Below are 20,986 nucleotides of genomic sequence, written 5' to 3' on the forward strand. Positions count from 1 at the left end.
TTCTAAGGAACTGTCGCGGCTTTCTACTTATAGTTCCCGGGAACGGGTAACCGGTCAGTCACGCTCTCGCGACCGCACATCGGCCGGTCTCGTTCCAGCCTCGGTCCCGTTCCCATCTGTCTCGGCCTCGCTCGGCCGGACTCGTCCTTCTTCGCGTGGCCGCTCGTCGCAGTTCCACTGCCGACTGCTCGTAGTTTGTTCAGTATAGAGTTGTTAGTTTCGTTCGCTGAGCACGCCAATTCTAGATCTGTTTCAAATCTTTTTTGAACTCTAAGCTTCTGGTTCTTGTCGTATTCTGTTCACCGTCCATGACCGGTAATTAAAATGTATTTTATAATTGCGTAAACTACATAAAATTGCGTGGTATGTAATACACACATCTTTTCAGGTAACAAAACGGCATATCTGCCTACTTCGCTATTTTGGTAAACAACAGAAGAAATACTTGTAAAACGGCAAGATTTCTTTGTTTTCACATGTGCAAAGAAAGACGGCACGGCACACACGAGTAGCCATTTTCCATCTTTTTTTTTGATCCAAGGTAAAAGAGCATGTTCATTGCTATGGAAGGCAGACCGACTTAAAACTGAATGAAGTCCGCGTTCCATAATCGAGCGTCTGGTGTCACATTTTCTAAAGAGAATATGATAACTTCTACAATATTATTTCAGTGGTACAGGGTGGGGCAAGAAAAATCGGCCACGACTACTAGAGTGCTCTTTGTCACCTACCAATCCTCATCTATTGTTTCGAAGTTGCTGTTTGCATTCGCTTGTTTGTTATTTGTTCACTGCATAATTATTACATGTTTATCTACTCTACTCGTAGCGGTCGACAAATCCTGCTTAATTGGCGGGGCCGGTTTGTCGTGTGCCACCTTATATTATTTCACTGCGATCAGCCACATTACGCTACAGTTGGATGAACGAGAGTTTTTGCAGAATCACGAAAACTACAAGTGTGTGAGAATTCTGTTATGAATAAAAACCCTGTACTCCAGGGGGGAGGCAAGTGCCCTCTTTTGGCACCTTTCGTCTTCAGTCACCCATGCTACGAACTTTCAGTTTTTCATAAGAACCGTATACCAAGCATAAATGAACGGTGAACGAGTAAAAATGAACGGTTCCCAAAAAAGAGCGATCACCACTGAACTAGTTCCCAAGGATGAACGAGTTTGCCCATCTCTAGTTTCGATTTTCTGCAAATTAAAGTAAATCGCAGTTTCTTCCCACGCCTGTTCATAGTCGGCTGTAGGCACCTAATCCGTTTTTTTCTTTTTTGCGTCTCTAGTTTCAATTTTCTGCAAATTAAAGTAAATCGCAGTTTCTTCCCACGCCTGTTCATAGTCGGCTGTAGGCACCTTATCCGTTTCTTTCTTTTTTGCATCTCTAGTTTCGATTTTCTGCAAATTAAAGTAAATCACAGTTTCTTCCCACGCCTGTTCATAGTCGGCTGTAGGCACCTAATCCGTTTCTTTCTTTTTTGCATTCCATGGTGTCTTTGGGTCGTCCAAAAATTATTTCTCGTAGTAAAACTTTTTCGTATTGGGAGAAATTTGACTATCGCTCCATTTTCTGTTTACTTCCTTCCATCCTTGTAACACACCTTCGATGATAAATATTGTATGTCTAGAACTTGTGATTATTATCTGCGGTCGAAGCGTGATGCAATAATCGTAACGACAGCCGATTTTAGCCGTGGTGCCAAGCATGTATCGTGCTAACTTCGATCAACAATGAACCCTCTTCGGTGGATCTTAGTTTAGTGTTATGCAATAGAGCCGAGTCCTGAACAATTCTGTTTCGGAACTAACATCAAGTTTGACCTCCTGTCAGCATCGTTCATATAATCGAGGACACCGAGAGCAGAAGCTTGCGATCGTCTCCTAGCACATTGACTGCTGAGACAATCCCTACCCCCTTCTCCCAGAGGAGCCAGCTTACAGCTTATTAGAGGAATGAACGTGTTCAAATGTTTCAAATGGCTGTGAGCACTAAGGGACTTATCATCTGAGATCATCAGTCCCCTAGAACTTAGAGCTACTTAAACCTAAATAACCTAAGGACATCACACACATCCATGGCCGAGGCAGGATTCGAACCTGCGGCCGTAGCTGTCGCGCAGTTCCGGACTGAAGCGCCTAGAACCGCTCGGCCACCGCGGCAGGCAATGGACGTGTGATGGGTTAACGTGTCACCGAAGTGACACGAAGGTTGATGGTGAGTCGCTACAAGGACCTGGTACAGCCCCTTCGCTCGTTTTTGCAAATAATATTAACAATAACTACACCGCACACCGAACATCACTATTCGCAAGGCTGCTTATTGTACGTTGAGCAATAACGTGACGTAGCTGACGTTGACAGCGACCCTAAACATTCCGGAGCGTAGGGTTACCATCTATCCCGATTTATCGGGACCGTCACTTTTATGGACCTTCTCGTCCCGACACCCCGACAGGACCCAATTCTGTCCGATTTTGCAAAATACTGTTACGAGCTTGGCCCAAGTACTGGAGTAACGCTATATCTTAACACAACATTTAAATACAGCCTCAGTTAGTTTTATTTATGTCAACAATTTTATGTTGACAAGGTCGCCTCAAGACCCTGAATGCAAATGCCAACTGCTAAAAATATGCAAGTATTTGTTTTCTGTTCCAACATACAACGGTGGAAAAAGTATTTTCGCTGATGTCGGTCCAGTGGACTGATGAAAGAAATCGACTGTTCCCAGGGACTATGGAACCAGTCTTACAGTTCCGGTATAACTACAAGCTGACTTGGATGGAGTTTTATGAATACGTAAAAGGGAAAAAAGACTTGCTGAAAGACGAGAATCTTTCGAAAAAATATGATGTACCAACTACTTCTGCAGCAACAAATTCCAGTTTGCGTTCTAAACAAAAAGTAATTATATGAAATAAATTTTTTTATTTCATTTCTACACCTCATCTCAGAGCGTCCCGACGAGATCCCTGCTAGATGTGGCAGCCCTATCTTTACACCGTCCTATAATTCGCAGCTACTTCTGTGATGCTACTACCTTGTCTTTGAAATACATTCAACTGACAGCGCAAACACCCTACATATGGCTGTCAGCGGATTCAGAAATGTGAAATAAACGAAATTTAGGCGCTTTCTCTTCTGAGAGGAAGAATGACTTACGAGCATAATGTAATTAAAGTATTTTTTATAGTGCAACAAACACAGATAACCATCTTGTTTTTGGATGTGACAGTAATACATGATACTCTGTCAACAAACTCACAATATTCTTTTAAACACTTCGTTCATATTGTGTATAAGGAGAAGTAACTGAAAAGCTTAATTAACAATGTTTCCACATCAACGCCCATAACGTCAGCGGCTGCCTTTGCTGCATTGTACAGGGTGGTCCATTAATCGTGACAGGGCCAAATATCTCACGAAATAAGCGTCAAACGAAAAAACTACAAAGAACGAAACTTGTCTAGCTTGAAGGGGGAAACCAGATGGCGCTGCGTTTGGCCTGTTAGATGGCGCTGCGTTTGGCCTGTTAGATGGCGCTGCCGTAGGTCAAACGGATATTAACTGCGTTTTTTAAGTAGGAGCCCCCATTTTTATTACATATTCGTGTAGTACGTATAGAAATATGAATGTTTTAGTTGGATCACTATTTTCGCTTTGTGATAGATGGTGCTGTAACAGTCACAAAGATATGGCTCATAATTTTAGACGAACAGTAGGTAACAAGTAGGTTTTTTAAATTAAAATAAGGAACGTGGGTACGTTTAAACATTTTTTCGGTTGTTCCAATGTGATATATGTACCTTTGTGAACTTATCATTTCTGAGACCGCATGCTGTTACAGCGCGATCACCTGTAAGTACCACAGTTATGCAATATCTGCTCAAAGTGATGTCCGTCAACCTGAATGCATTTGGCAATACAACAGCGAGTAGTTCACCTTCCGTAATGTTCGCACATGCATTGGCAATGCGCTGACGCAAGTTACCAGGCGTTGTCGGTGGATCAAAATAGCAAATATTCGTCAACATTCTCCACAGAAAGAAATCTGGGGACGTCAGATACGATGAACGTGCGGGAAATGGTATGGTGATCCGACGACCAGTCCACCTGTCATCATCCACGATCTGTCTTTTGGTGAATGACGCTTCGTCGCGTGCAAAAAATCTGTCATCGTCCCGTAATTTCTCTTGTGCCCAGTTGCAGAGCTGTTCACCACGTTCAAAGTCGTCGCCATGCAATTCCTGGTGCAAAGAAATATGGTACGGGTGCAACCGAAGATGATGTAGCATTCTCAACACCGACGTTTTTGAGATTCCCGATTCTCGCGCAATTTGTCTGCTACTGATGTGCGGATTAGCCGCGACAGCAGCTGAAACACCTACTTTTGGCATCATCATTTGTTGCAGGTCGTGGGTGACGTTTCACATGTGGCTGAAAACTTCCTGTTTCCTTAAATAACATAACTATCCGGCGAACGGTCCGGACACTTGGATGATGTCGTCCAGGATACCGAGCAGCACACATAGCACGTGCCAGTTGGAAATTTTGGTCACAATAGCCATACATCTACAGGATATCGGTTCATTTCAACACGGGTAATTTATCAAGAAACAAATACCATCGGCACTGGCGGAATGTTACGTGATACCACGTACTTATACGTTTGTGACTATTACAGCGTCATCTGTCACAAAGCGAAAAGAGTGGTCCAACTAAAACATTCATATTTCTTTACGGACTACACGAATATGTAATAAAAAATGGGGGTTCCTATTTAAAAATACACAGTTGATATCCGTTTGACCTATGGCAGCGCCATCTAGCGGTCTAACCATAGCGCCATCTGGTTTCCCTCTTTAAGCTAGACAAGTTTCGTTCTTTGTAGTTTTTTCGTTTGACGCTTATTTCGCGAGATATTTGGCCCTGTCACTATCATTGGACCACCCTGTATAAATGTGTGCGTGCGTCCAACTCCTACAAGATTTTGGTTTATTTCACTTTTCAGCTTCACAAGCACATAGTTGGCAACAGCTCGTTGTACTCCTTCAACACTGGTGCTAACATTATCGACGCAAAACGCTATCCACTTAAATTTATCACTTACGTCTTCCTCTAAGGCAGTGACGCAAAAGTGCTGATTACAGAAGCACTGTCATTTGGGAGGGGAGCTAATTTTCGGACAAGTCTGAAAGAACAGACAACACGTGGAATCTGCAACTGTGATTATGTAACTCGAAGGCGGAGGGGGAGGAAGGAAAGGAAAGGGGCTCTTGATGTCAGTTGCATCGGCATCTTGTGAGGAAACAGCGACAACCAGTGGAAATGTGGCCAGATTGGGTTTCAAGCCCGGAATCTGCTGCTGATTAGACAGCTGCATTATGCACTGCGTCACCCGGTTACAGTATTTATCGTAATTGCGCGGACTATCTTGGCACGCTCGGCGACCCAAATACCTACCTAACGCCACCTACCTGCAGACCCCGTCCGTATCCTCCATGCTCGCCACAACGAGATTCCCGCAGGTCAGGCGGCGTTGTGCATTTATGTAACTGATTCATCTCCATGGGCAATGAAACCACCACCTCCAGTGCGGATGTAGAATAACGTTCGACTCCCTGCGCGAATCTCAAAGTAGCTGGCATGGAGGACATAATCGGGGACTGTTGACATGTGGCACTAGGTGGGAATGTGGGTCGGCCCTGGGTGCCTATTCTGTATCTTTCCGCCATTGTGCCGATCGTTTCGGTACTCAAGAGCACCGGACGGTCTAGTACTCGAATTGGAGCCCCTGCATTATGCAGTATGTAATTCGGAGGCGATACCGTTCGGATCTAGAGAACCGAAGCGCTGTTGTCGGTTTGCGTCGGGCAAGCCAATCAAAAGCAAGCAGCTGCAGATCCGCGCATGTGCACTGCAGCGCGCGCAGCGCCACGAACACAAAGCGGCTAGCAGGCGAAACAGGTGCGCTATTCTTCCAAGTACCGAAAATTGCGTTTACGTTGCCACAACGCATGACGCCGCATTCCATCGAGCTGACGTGTCCGCCTTCATCGCTCTTGCCTCCTCCTTAACAGTATCAGGCGCAGTATATCCATTTCCATGATTCGCAGCTGAAATGCATTGAAATTTTTACAGTTTCCCTGGCCGCATGTTTCCATGCATGCGTAATAACGATTGCGTATTTGACTCTATTCTGCAGACTGTCGTAAATGCCGCAATTCGTGATCTAATTCTCATTCAAACTGACATTTTGTTTTGGATTTTACGTTTCGGAAAATGAGTTAGGAATAGTGTGTAGTACCACACTGTACTAATACATCTATAAAAACACCCGAAAAATTGATTCTGAGTGTTTCAAAGAATAAAAAGATAAACAGAATGTGGTTATAACTCGCTCCTAGAGATCCAAAACATTAATTAGCCCACTTCCCTATATGATACGTCAACGATTTGGGTCTTAAAAACGAAATTGAAAATACGCACTTTCGAGAGTTCCTGCAGTTCGTCGAAGTTTATAACAAGCATCTCGTGAATGAAAATGTTTCATATATGGTGCTACAGTCTAAAAATATTACGGCGGAGATATTCCATCTCTGTGTACTGTTGCTGAGGATTCGATCGCATATAAAGACTTGTGACAAGCAAGATTATGAAGATTACTGCTGCTAGTTACATTCCCAGTAATTTGAGTTGTGCTCTTAGATTCCTGTCTAACCGCATACTCGGAAATCGCTACATATTCGGGAAAAATGGTGAACTATTTCTGACAAGAAAAAATATAAAGGTCACTGTCGATTGTTTCACTCACAGCAATTTCATCTCCAGCAATTTCCTGTTTCCTTTTTTTTAAACACACAGAAATCACGAAATCATTACTGAGAAAGTGTGCTCTTACATGTAAGTAATAACGAAATACGCAGAAAAATCTTAACTTAAAGGAATAATAGTGTCTGTGAACGTGTTGCATACATGAAGAGAAAAAAAAGAAAGGTTTGCACCCATCCGGGCGCGTATCCGTGACCCTTCGAAACCATTCCCACGCGCTAACCACTTGGCCACGCCAAACAGTAGAAATGGAGCGCTCAATTCTCATACTATTGCGTAGAGGAACGTAGGCTGACTTAGTTGCCAAATGACGTTGCATAAGTCATAAATGCGTGATAGTTTCGAAGGTTTCCAATATCGTTCTTCACATAATTGCTTTCCATTGTTACTTGAAAGTTGTAAACATGTTCCGATAATTACTAACTAAACCATTTGTGGGAAAAAGTACACAAAGGCACTAGTACCATCAGTTCACACTCATGTAATATACGTAAGCACAGCCCATGTCTTGATATTTAATGATCTTTAAACTCTTATTTACATAAGAATAGCACATATTTTGAGAGAATATTGACCGAAAACTTTTTTTTATGTAATCCTTCACAAGAACAACCTAACCATATTTCTAACAACGGAAAAAGTCTATTATGAACTCACTTTCCAACCGGACGCGTCCTCTTGTGATTCTTTACTAACATAATCACTAAATCCAAAGCTAAAACCGCTAAATATGTTTAAAATAACAAATTATAGGTGTACATAAACCACAGCCCACCGATCGACATGGCCAGACAGAAATCCAAAACCTCTTGTTACAATTGTCGTAAAATCGGTTGGAGGACATTTCGGTAACAAGTCTCACAACCGAAAATGACATCACTACCGAGACTAACCTACTACACCGATCGGTATGAACGATACAGAATACGGCCCCAGGAGCCGTACCGAGATGGTCCGCGCTCCGGGCGGAATGGCCGCGCGGTTTGAGGTGCCATGTCACCGACTGCGCGGCCCCTCCCGCCGGAGGTTCGAGTCCTCCCTCGGCCATGGGTGTGAGTGTTGTTCTTGGCGTAAGTTAAATTTGGCTTAAGTAGTGTGTAAGTCTAGGGACTGGGGACCTCAGCAGTTTGGTCCCTTACGTACTCACACACACTTGAACATTTGATAGTCCACACAGTTGCGATTAACACTGTGTGTGTGTATGGTGCAATGGGCAACGCAACTGCCTATTAAGCAGAAGATCCTGGATTAGAATCCCGAGCCGGCACGCATTTTCAATCACCGCCGCTGATTCCGCATAAAGTCCCAATGCAGGTGACATCAATAGTCCCTTTCCTTTTCCTGTTCCACCTTCGATCTATATAGCACCTTGAAAGGAAAGTCACATTCGTTTGACAGTGTCGGAGGGCTAACACTAATTTTACAATTTCTGTTTGTTTGGTTCTTCCAACGTCACAGTTTTTGCTGCTTCGGAATTATTTAAAGTTTGGAGCTTAGCCTGGAAGTGCAGCCCTCTGCTTTCAAAGGCATATGATGTTTAACGGTATGGTAACACATTGCTAATCCCGTTGCCTTTACTAATTTGCCCTGTTTAAATGAATTTGAAACAAAATAACTGACATTTTTTTTAAAAGTGCTTGCAGATCACACGTTTGATTTTTGCTTTACCTAAACGATCCTTAATATCTGCTCTTTCCCCATGTGCAATGAAAATATAATATTCTACTTCATATTCACTTGTCTCTCGTTTTAGGAAGAACCAGTCTTCTGAAAATTTTTATGGGAATGAACGTTTGAGTTCACTCGAAACAGTCGAACACTTTAAAACAAATTAAACACAACACCACATAAACAGAGAAACAGAGAACCAAACTGCTGCAAAGTTAAAACTGAACTGAGATAAGAGACAATAACGGAAACTCAGAAACGTGCAATAATACTGCTTAAGGAACTCAATCAGCTGTGAAGGTAAAAACTTCAGATTTTTAGTAGGTCGAGTTGAAATGTAGATCCACGCAATAATTTGGAGAAAAAGTAGACAGTATGAAGATATTTCTCCAAAGACTGAAATCCGGACGAACTGACGTCCCGAATGTATTTTTCAGAACACCAATTTATTTAATCTGAAACAAGCACTGTAACGGGAAACAGGAACGTCTGGCAACCCTATGTTTCACAGTGGTTTGCAGAGAATGTATATATACATAGGTCCAGACTCATCAGATAGTTTGAAAGGCAGTGAGTAGTCTCAGAATGTTGTGCGACAAAGGACTGTTCTGTAAGATGTATCTAATTAAATTCATTAACTTGTTTCCTTGTAGAAATCAAGTGGTATATGAGCGACCAGATAATGGTTTTGATTCACAAGTACGCGAGGGGCATAAGTTTTTGGTACTGTCTTGGTGGATATCATCTCTCGTTGAAAGACAAAGGATCGTTCTTTTCTAACTAGGAACACAAAGCACCGTAAAACAGATACCGCTGGAATTTATTGGGCCAGAGGGTAACAGGAACAATAATGCAGTGGACGTAGTAGCTCAGGGACCGGAGGCCCATGCAAGCCCCTATAGCGCTGCCATCCAAGACAGGTGTCAGTGGTCACTCGTATAGAGCCTTCCGTACGTGGCGGACATTGTGGGGGCATTTGGCGACCGGGGAAGCAATCCTGTGAGTCTGCAAGGCTCCCCTCACCCCACCCCCATCTCCCACCAACTCATCGGCCCTTAGAGCAGCCGCCGCGGCGTGGTCCTCACGCTGTGGAATAGAGATCCTATGTTAGAGCTCCTATATAACTGGCTGAATGGTTCGCCATATTTTCACCATCTTTGAGGATTCAGCAGTGTTTACCTTGTGAGTGGTTAACCTATTCACGCAACTTTTTATGTGTTTCTTCTGAAATATTTGATATTGCATATATTAAGTGAACGAAAGTGTAATAGGGTCGACCGAAGCGTCCGATCCCACCCGTCGGCTTTGATCCGTGACGTAAGGTTGTTGTGGTGTGTGACGTCACGACGGCGCGGAATTTAGTTTGTGAGTGTGGCGTGTTTGTAGGTGTCGTTTTGATGCGATCGGTGGTGCTCTCTAGGGGTGTGTTAGGTGATGTTTTCGGTTTAGTTTGCGAGTGCGGCGTCGTGTGTGAATTTTGGTAAATTGTTTTTTTTATGTGTTTGGGAGGTATGGATATGACTGACAGGGTCAACAGTTTTCGGTTGTCTCTAATAAAATTTCTCCAACTATTCTGATTTTTGGATTAAGTCGTGAAGTGTTCAGTATGTCGTGAAGAAATGAGGCTTACTTAAAGTCTCTGACCAGGGACGGCTGTATGTGGAGATGTAAGGTTAAAAGGTCAAGGGAAGTGCTCGATCCCAATGTGTGGCTGTTGGTATTGGTATCGGGAAATGTTTTTGAGCTGTATAGGTCAAGGGAAGTGTTAGGTCCTAATTTATGGGATCGGGAACTGCTGTTGAGCTACATAGGTCAAGGGAAGTGTTCGATCCCAATTTATGAGGAGCTGCTGTTGAGCTTTATAGGTCAAGGGAAGTGTTCGATCCCAATTTATCGGATCGGGAGCTGCTGTTGAGCTATATAGGTCAAGGGAAGTGTCCGATTCCAGATGATGTTGTGTTAGTGGTATTTGGGGAGTTTTGTGATGCCGGTTTTTTTCGTCGTTTTGTGTGGTTTTGTATGGGGGTGGGTGTCCCCACCCTAAAAACCCCTATTTCCCGCGCTTGTCTCGTTAGTGTCATTAGGCTTTTTGTGGAACGTGTGTGTGTGTGTTTTTCGATGTATTTTCGTCCTCATAATGTGTACGTAACGACTTTATATGCGCCAAATTGCAATCGTGGTTTATGGTCGTTTCCGCTATATTTGTGACGTTATGGGTCAAAGCAGACGGGCGGGATCGGACGCTTCCGTATTTCTCGGTAATAAGGGTCATAGAGATATTTAGAACGCCATTTTCATACAACACAAAAATTAAAATGTAATATTAGACAAGTATAAGAAAGTAGGCTCGCAACTTGCGTGATAGTTTGTAAATATGAGTTGTAATGAGTTAAGAACTCGGTACCAGTCACTTCCTATATGGTAGTTAGGCAGTAACAACCTGTAGCTATTTATTACATTTGCCTTTATACAACCACTTCTATTTTTCATTGAAAAGGACGTATTTAAGAAATGCCGTATTTTCATTGTACAGTGGTCCCCCACTGAGTGGTCAGCGCGACGGAATGTCATACCTAACACGCCGGGTTCGATTCCCAGCTGGATCGGAGATTTTTCTCCGCTCAGGGACTGGGTGTTGTGTGTCCTTATCATCATCCTTTCATCCCCATCGACACGCAAGCCATTGAAGTGGCATCAACTCGAAAGACTTGCACCACGCAAACGGTCTACCCGTCGGGAGGCCCTAGCCACACAGCATTTCCATTTCCATTGTACAGTGAAACGAAATTTTATTAATAGTTTCATCTATCATGTAACCAGTATGCATTTTATGTACTTCATGATAGGTTTGTTGCTTGTTGAGTTGTAAAATTTTGTTCTTTGAAGGTTACGTTGCTTGTGAAAGCCCTCTCACTATGACCAGTCCGGTATAAAAATAGCCGAATTACCACTTGTTCCACCGGGCCTGTACTAGAAATTGGATATGTATGTTTATGATAAGACGTATAAATACATCAAAAATATTCTTCTCCTCATTTCCAGCTGCGAAAATATCTCAGAAATCGAAAAATTTAGAGACGAAGAACTGCTTCAGTACAGTTTTTGACTGGCACGAAATGCAGTTGCGTACAACTGGTTTCATGTTTGTATCTACTTTCATTAAATATATTTACAATACGCAACTGAGAGTCGGGTCGCTCCTGATTTCTCCGGCAGTCTATGATCCATCTTTCTCTTCATTCCCGGTGACTTGGTTCAAATAGCTCTGAGCACTATGTGACTTAACTTCTGAGGTCACCAGTCGCCTAGAACTTAGAACTAATTAAACCTAACAAACCCAAGGACATCACACACATCCATGCCAGAGGCAGGATTTGAACCTGCGACCGTAGCGGTCGCTCGGCTCCAGACTGTAGCGCCTAGAACCGCACGGCCAATACGGCCGCCCGGTCACTTGGAAATCAAACATGCGAAAACCATTTTTGCAATAGTTAGTACAGTTTACAGCTCACCAGCCACCCATATTTACGACGAATTCTTCAATACATTTAATTAGAAATCTCCACTCGCATCATGACTCATTTGTAAACGCCCGCATCTCGTGGTCGTGCGGTCGCGTTCTCGCTTCCCGCGCCGGAGTTCCCGGGTTCGATTCCCGGCGGGGTCAGGGATTTTCTCTGCCTCGTGATGGCTGGGTGTTGTGTGTTGTCCTTAGGTTACTTAGGTTTAAGTAGTTCTAAGTTCTAGAGGACTGATAACCATAGATGTTAAGTCCCATAGTGCTCAGACCCATTTGAACCATCATTTGTAAACAGTTAGGAAAAGTCTATACTTTGGGGAAAACATGGCGGACAGTTCAGCTCAGGTTAACGAGTGTTACTGTGGGATGTGACGTCAAATCGACGTGAAACTCGATGCGACATTCGCCATATTGAGTTCGTCGGGTATTGCTTTTTTTGATTTGTAACAAGCAGTATGCCGTTCCAAGGGGACAGCACATCACTCTCGTAATCAAATGAAAATTAACGATGCATTAGCAGTAAAAGTCTTCAGGACATCCTGAGATCAGTAATAATGCTGCTTGTGTCATGTGCTTACCGTGGGTGAGTGGATATGGACGTCGACTTAAAGGTGCCTAAGAAAGTAGGTTCGTGTCCAGCTTCACACGGAGTTTAAAGCCAAAAATGAAAAAAAAGTTATCAATTAGTATCCAACGTCTACCGTTCCGGAAAGAAACTTACATGACGTCTTACTAACGTATAGAGACCTATTTCGTACACAGAATCCGACATATCAAAGAAAGCAGCGATTTTACAATACTGGCCATTGAAATTGCTACACCACAAAGATGACGTGCTATAGACGCGAAATTTAACAGACAGGAAGAAGATGCTGTGATATGCAAATGATTAGCTTCTCAGAGCATTCACACAAGGTTGGCGCCGGTGGAGACACCTACAACGTGCTGACATGAGGGAAGTTTCCAACCAATTTCTCATACACAAACAGCAGTTGACCGGCGTTGCCTGGTGAAACGTTGTTGTGATCCCTCGTGTAAGGAGGAGAAATACATACCATCACGTTTCCGACTTTGATACAGGTCGGACTGTAGCCTATCGCGATTGCAGTTTAACGTGTCTCGACATTGCTGCTCGCGTTTGTCGAGATCCAATGACTGTCAGCAGAATATGGAATCAGTGGGTTCAGGAGGGTAATACGGAACGCCGTGCTGGATTCCCACGGCCTCGTATCACTAGCAGTCGAGATTACAGGCATCTTATCTGCATGGCTGTAACGGATCGGGCAGCCACGTCTCGATCCCTGAGTCAACAGATGGGGAGGTTTGCAAGACAACAACCATCTTGCACTAACAGTTCGCCGACGTTTGCAGCAGCATGGACTATCAGCTCGGAGACCATGGCTGCGGTTACCCTTGACGCTGCATCACAGACAGGAGCGCCTGCGATGGTGTACACAGTGTCGAACCTGGGTGCACGAATGGCAAAACGTCAATTTTTCGAGTGAATCCAGGTTCTGTTTACAGCATCATGATGGTCGCACCCGTGTTTGGCGACATCGTGGTGAACGCACATTGGAAGCGTGTATTCGCCATCGCCATACTGGCGTATCACCTGGCGTGACGGTATGGGGTGCCATTGGTTACACGTCTCGGTCACCTCTTGTTCGCATTGACGGCACTTTGAGCAGTGGACGTTGCATTTCAGTTGTGTTACGACCCGTGGCTCTACCCTCCATTCGATCCCTGCGAAACCCTACATTTCAGCAGGATAATGAACGACCGCATGTTGCAGGTCCTGTACTGGCCTTTCTGGATACAGGAAATGTTCGATTGCTACCCTGACCAGAACATTCTCCAGATCTCTCACCAATTGAAAATTTCTGGTCAATGGTGGCCGAGCAACTGGCTCGTCACAGTACGCCAGTCACTACTATTGATGAACTGTGGTATCGTGTTGAAGCTGCGTGGGCAGCTGTAACTGTACACGCCGTCCAAGCTCTGTTTGACTCAATGCCCAGGCGTATTAAGGCCGTTATTACGGCCCGAGGTGGTTGTTCTGGGTACTGATTCCTCAGTATCTATGCACCCAAATTGCGTGAAAATGTAATCATATGTCAGTTTTAGAATAATATATTTGTCCCACGATTACGCGTTTATCATCTGCATTTCTTCTTGGTGTAGTGATTTTAATGGCCAGTAGTGTATTAATAGACCTTCAGTTGATTTCGATAGGTTTAGTCATAAATATCTGAAGAAAGTCGTGATTGAAATAGGTTTGGTGACTATGTTCACGTATGCAGTTCAGGATATTTTGGGCAATGCTGTGTCACAAGTCATTATTAATGGCAGAAACTTAAAAATTCCCTTCAACAGATCAGCTAAACAAAGCTGTCTGTCATCTATGGGGTTATGTGCAATAGCTTAAAATCCTCCTATGATGTAACCAACTGCGTATCAGAAGTGAAGTATACAGCGGAATTGGTTTACTGCCAATGATCAACACCAAATGTTAGGCATCATTACGACAAATAACCCAGAAAGAATGCCCTCAGTCGGCACACGACACTGCAAAAAGTTAGAGCTGTAAAAATGCATGCAGGTAAAAATTTGGCTACGACAGAAAAAGTCAAGCTAAGCAACACACAAATCGTAAACGTGTGGTACTTAGCTCAAGTCTTCCCGATACCCAAAAAAATATGAAGGGCTTACAGCATGCGATATACTGGTTTATATGGAGGGGTGAAATCTTTAAGGTTTCTCTGCCGACCTGCACCTTCAGCTTAAATGAGTGTGGATTGGGACTAACGGACTTGCACTCAAAATGCGCGTCACTGCTCGTCATCAGACCGAAGGGTGTAATAGAAAACGGACCATACTCTCCAACTGCTGTACTGTTTCACAAATATCGCCCGATGTCAGAGATAGCTCTTGTTACTATTGCCAATATCCCACACTCGTTAAACTTTATGCGAAATCATTATATCAATGAAAACTATGTACCGTCAGATGGTTTTTTAAAAAAAGAAAAGTTAGTAACATGGCCGTAGCTCCGACAGGAATACCAGTTCCTAATAAATGGGGACTCCAGAGATGGAAAATAGTGTGGGAAAATTTATCGCTGAAAATAGTACCAGAAGACGCCAGATCGATAAGGTACAAAGTGAAAAACCGGACAATGAATACCAACTCCAAGCTTCATTCCATTCAGTTAAAACCATCAGCAGCGCGTGGAAATTGTAATTCGGGGGACACAATCCAAGATCCTTATGAGTGCTCAAAATTTGTCGCGATGTGGCACACAGCAAGGGACATGATTGATTGATCAATAGAACAGACGTAAGGATTACAAACGTTTCTAACGCCATGATACCCGAATGGAAAGCGTTTTCCAAAGCAAAGCGACACGCTACAGCGTACATCATAGTGCACACAATTAGTATAGTTTTTGGACTTAAATTAACGAACGACTTACAATATCTGGCATACTTATGAGATGAACACGAGAAAGTAAGTAGTCGTCCCAAATACAGAATTAGTACGCGAATTTTCGCAAGATTCCAATATGTAAAGCTTGTGATAATACTTCGACATAAAAGCTTATGCAAAAAAAGAAACGTAATGAGAGTTCAACAAAATTGTCATCTAACAAATAACTCAATCGTCGTTTCTGTACTGAAGGCTGAAAATATGAATGTGTTGTAACGTACACAATTATTATTAATATTAGTTTGTTTTCTGTTATGTAGTGTTACTACATAAACACTAAATACTAAATAAGTATCTTAAAAAAGTCGCTGCGCTAATATTCTGTTTCATCTTCACCTCTTGTGACAGATGCTGGGATCAACAGCACATAGTATTCGTCCTCCTGCGATGCCAACATGCCATATTTGATGGTTTCCGTATTTACATTTGCGTGTTACGAAAATACTCAGCTTTAGTGATACACTGTATTAAAGATCTCTCCACAGCTCGTCAGTTTTTAGTGCGGTTTGTTGCACTGAAATGTCGATAAATGTACGTAGGCGTGAACTGTGTGGACGTAGTGCGCTGAACACTGAAAATAATTTAGAGATTAGCACAATACATACGCAGGTTGACAAATTTTGCTGGCTTATTACAACTGAGGAGGAAACTTAAAAGCACAACACTAATTAGCCTACTGACGACCAACGTAACCTGAAGAAAGACTATTATTAACACTTCAGTAGTTATTAGCATTCAGAAACATTTACATTAGTGACTGTTTTGAATGTCAGTAGCTGCTGTAAATGAGTTAGTTTCTTATGTCTGCAATGACATAGTTATGTACAGCAATTCAAGGATTTTTCTTAAAGTAACTTATATATCAGGAAGGTAATGCCAATAAAATATGATTAATGAAATGTAAAATAGTCATACGGCCTGTCACATAGATTACTTGACAAAACCTGCTATATAGTTTGTTAGAGGATAATATCGTCGTCCTAGGAAACCACTTTTATTTATAACCAAAATCCTCTAACATAACAGTCATACACCGAAGCGGCAAGAAACAGGTAAAGGTGTGCGTATTCAAATACAGAGATGTGTAAACAGGCAGAATACGGCGCTGCTGTCGGCAATGCCTTGGTAAGACACAAGTGTCTGGCGCAGTTGTTAGATCGGTTACTGCTGCTACAATGATAGATTATCAAAATTTAAGTGAGTTTGAAAGTGGTGTTACAGTCGCCGCAAGAGCCATGGGACACAGCATTGCCGAGGTAGCGATCAAGTGGGGATTTTCGAGAACTACCATTTCACGAGTGTACCCTGAATATCAGGCATCCAGTAAGACATCATATCTCTGACATCGCTACGGCCGGAAAAAGATCCTGCAACAACGGGTCCAACAACGACTAAAGAGAATCGTTCAGCTTGACAGAAGTGCAACCCTTTCGCAAATTGCTCCAGATTTCAGTGCTGGGCCATCATCAAGTGTCAGCGTGAGAACCATTCAACGAAACATCATCGATATGGGCTTCCAGAGCCGAAGGCCCACTCGTGTACCCTTGAGGACTGAACGACACAAGAATTTACGCATCGCCTGGGCCCGTCAACACCGACATTGCACTGTTGACTGAAAACATGTTGCCTGGTAAAATTGTATCGAGCAGATGGAAATGTACGGGAATGGAGACAACCTCATGAATCCATGAACCCTGCATGTCACCAGGGGGCTGTTCAAGTTGGTAGGGACTCTGTAGTGGTATGGGGAGTCTGCAGTTGAAGTGATATGGAACTCCTGATAATCTAGATACGATTCTGACAGGTGACACATACGTAAGCATCCTCTCTGATCACCTGCTTCCATTCATGTCCATTGTGCATTCCGACACACCTGAGTAATTCCAGCAGGACAATGCGACACCCCACACGTCCAGAATTGCTACAGAGTGGCTTCAGGAAAACTCTTCTGATTTTAGACACTTCCTCTGGCCACCAAACTCCCAAGATATGAACATTATTGAGCATTTATGGGCTGCCTTGCAGTATGCTGTTCAGAAGAGATGTCCACCCCGTCGTGCTCTAGCCGATTTGTGGACACCCCTTCAGGTTTCATGGTGTCAGTTCCCTCCAGCACTACTTCAGATATTAGTCGAGTCCGTGGCACGTCGTCTTGCGGTACTTCTGTGTGCTCGCGGGGGCCCTACACGATATTAGTCAGATGTACCACTTTCTGTTGCTCTTCAGTGTATATCAGCGTTGTAATTGCAGACAGAGCGAACATACCCAAAGAGTATGGTCAGGTCTACCGTACATTTTTAATTTTAATCAGAGTAATAAATACATATCCACTCTTGTTTTGTTCCACGGTAGTCATTGTGCTTTTCATTTTTAGTAAAAGTTAACTTAATTACTCCGTTTCTGCCTGGTGCAAGCATCTGTAACGAAATTTATCGTCTTTCTTACGCCCCCAAATGGAGGAAATTGCTACGAGTGAAGCCTTTAGCTGCTGTTTCTGCGATTCTCGAGGGACCAATCACCCACGGTACAAGGTAGTCTTAGTGTCACGCTCAATTTACTCGAAACGAGCTGGTGAATACGTCATTTTGACTTCACTTCCGAGTCTCCGGAGCCGCACAGGGCTTAGGTTCGTGACCATGCCTTGGCTAATTCATATACGTTGGCCCGGGCGACCAACCCGGTTAATGGCTGTCGCACTATTTCAATATACTGGCTGCATTATTCCTGTTAAAGGCAATAAATTACATATTACAATTTTCCTAACTTTCAGCAGTTCCATTACTTTGATTCTTTGTTTGGCATTGTGTTGTCACTATCATTACTCACTACAAAAATTCTTCAGATTTTAAGGTTTCTCTTGAAGTTTTTAACGTTAATACAGAAGCACTTTGTTAGCTACTTGCTATCATTGTTCTCAGGAATATGCTATGGAATACTGCCTTTTTTATGACTAGAAATTTCTTCAAGTAATAACTTTGCTTTACTTCCATACATTTATCAATTTTCTCAGAAGAATTTATAACGCCACTTGTTAATGGTTTTGGTCTACCTCCATACGGTACTCATTAGGTTATAATGGAGTAAATGCAAAACATAAGAAATATTTGTTTAAATAATAAGATTTATTATAAAATACGGTACATAAAAAATTACAAAATTAAGCGAAGATGCTGTCTCTTCACTTATTCAACCACAGCAACACCTTCCAAATGAAATCAACTGGTTCCATTTCTCATGTTATCTCACCCAAATATCAGTCGAGACAAATGAATTTCCTAGTGCATTTGGTAGTTAAGAAACATTATTGGTTTGTTAGAAGTATAACATTTTACAAAGAATTGAACTAGTTCTATAACAAAGTTTCCACCATTTGACAATGCTATTATGGCGATATTTTCTCACACAACTATCTAAGAAAAACTGTCTCTAAGAAAACTTGTTAAAGGAAAATCTTTACATGGAGTTGTTTCATTCAACTGCACCCAAGTTTTCATGTGAATAGTTTCATTAAACTGAAACTTTTATGTATTATACATAACAAAATAGTATTTGACATAAATCGTACCATATACCTCAGTAACAGATCTTTGTTTATTTGTTCTGCTTCCAGTAGCGCAGATGCTATTCATGTGTTGAGCGTACAACAGAATTATCTAATTGGGCTTAAATAAATACAATTTATGCTTTTGCAGTGAGATATCTACAGACAGGTGAGTGCCCGAAATGGCTTTGGAGAAACCTTGATAGTTTAAATTATTCTGAGATTCATGTTTTAGTCCCTTAACCAAATTTCAGGCACTGAGCTGCAGTAAATTAAAGAATTTTAATCAATATCTGCCTTTTCTGTCACACCTAACTTAACAAAACCTAACTTACATAGGTGTTGTGTTGTATCCCTGCCATGACTGACAGTTTGTTACTTGATATATTGTCTTATACGCAACGAGACGCTGACACAGAAGAAATCGACAATTACAGGAGAAAACTGATAAGTTGTTTTCGATAAGGAAGAAGTACAATAAGCCAAGGCATCATCATGTGCTGTCACTGAGGCGCAGACATACTTCCATTCGGTTCTAATTAACTTGTCCCATCTGAAGGAAAGGATATATGATGCTTGAGCCCACAGTTGAATGTGACATGTGTCCATCCACAATCTCATCATCAGAAGACGAAACAGGCATGTGAACTTCATCCCATTCATCAATGTTGCCTTGACCATCTATGGATAGCCCCAGGTGTAGATTTTCTGGTGTGTTTCCAATAACAAAATGGTTCTCCGTCATGGGTAGTCGGTCTTTGAGCAGCAGCCTGTATGGATTTACAGAAACAATAAGTAAGGTTACAATAACAAATGAATCTTGCAACGTATTTAGATATTTTGAATCTTTGCAACGACCGTCAGTTTCTCGAAAAGCAAAACCTTACTTACCAGCCTTGGACGTCAATCACAGTATGCACTTTGGGAACAGGGAAGCCGTTGAATGGAGACGCCACAGGCAGTGTGTAAGCACCCATATTCTCAAAAATCAACCAGTCTCCTATATCCAACTCTGGCAGGAAAGTAGACTCAACTATTTGGTCCAGGCCATCACAAGTTGGACCCCAGACAGAAGATGGCCGTGTTTCAGGTCCAGCTGCCTATAAAAGAAACATCGCGTGTTAGAGCACTGAACACTTTTACTTTCATTTCTTAACTGTGCCAATTTTATATGGCATACAAGAAAAAAAATACACAAACATTGTCTGACTTACTTTGAGAGGCATTGGTGTCACTTTCATGTGATCATAGAGAATACAATTAAAACTGCCGTACACTCCATCATTTACATAGTACATGACTGATGTGATGGATCCATCCTTTGGGTTGATAAGTTCTCTCTTGGAGTGAACATTTGTAGCAAGAGTATAAGCTGAGGCAACATAATATCGTCCTGGTTCTGCAATTACGTGAACATCTGGTCCAGGAAAGAACTCTCCGAGAGCGCTGTCCACCACCTCTGCAATCTGAAAATATGGAAATAACCTTGAGATACAGCATATAGTATTCCTTCTCACTAAACAATCACCAGTTCATTTGGTAGAAAAGAGAGAAATGAATTATGCAGCAAGTGGGCAGGAAGCAATATAAGATGCTAACAATGTGATAAGATTTCATTATTTTGACTGAAGTTACCAAAATAACGACAGTAGTGCCAGACTTCCCCATGAAAACCCGTTATCAAAAATCGTATACCTTCAATAACGTGATAGACTTAACTATCTCTCAACGTAACAAGCTACTTGAAAATGGATCAAGCATTCTAGCTACCCAGAAATATATACGAATGTGTGAAAATAAATGAGTCCAAAGGAAGTTGTAATTGGCTGTAAAAACTAAGGAAACTAAACAAAGATGAAGTAATGGTCATAGTAAACATAATATATATATAATATTACTACATTAAAGTAATAACTGGGTACTTATTGCCATTAGG

The 20,986-nt window shown here is 42.4% G+C and overlaps 1 protein-coding gene across 1 annotated transcript in view; it reads right to left on the minus strand.

Annotated features, from left to right (window-relative positions):
* Positions 1 to 18,612: 18,612 nt before the first annotated feature.
* The window catches only part of LOC126278696 (ornithine decarboxylase 1-like), a 32,304-nt gene continuing 29,930 nt past the window's right edge, over positions 18,613 to 20,986 (minus strand). The window contains exons 8-10 of the mRNA XM_049978962.1: positions 20,265 to 20,516; positions 19,942 to 20,150; positions 18,613 to 19,820 (exon numbers count right to left, since the gene is read on the minus strand). Coding sequence (XP_049834919.1) covers positions 19,586 to 19,820; positions 19,942 to 20,150; positions 20,265 to 20,516 — 696 coding nt within the window. The 3' untranslated portion in view covers positions 18,613 to 19,585. The remainder of the gene's footprint in view (positions 19,821 to 19,941; positions 20,151 to 20,264; positions 20,517 to 20,986) is intronic.

Source organism: Schistocerca gregaria, chromosome 6 (assembly GCF_023897955.1).
Source record: "Schistocerca gregaria isolate iqSchGreg1 chromosome 6, iqSchGreg1.2, whole genome shotgun sequence".
In the NCBI taxonomy this organism is placed as follows: Eukaryota; Metazoa; Arthropoda; class Insecta; order Orthoptera; family Acrididae; genus Schistocerca; species Schistocerca gregaria.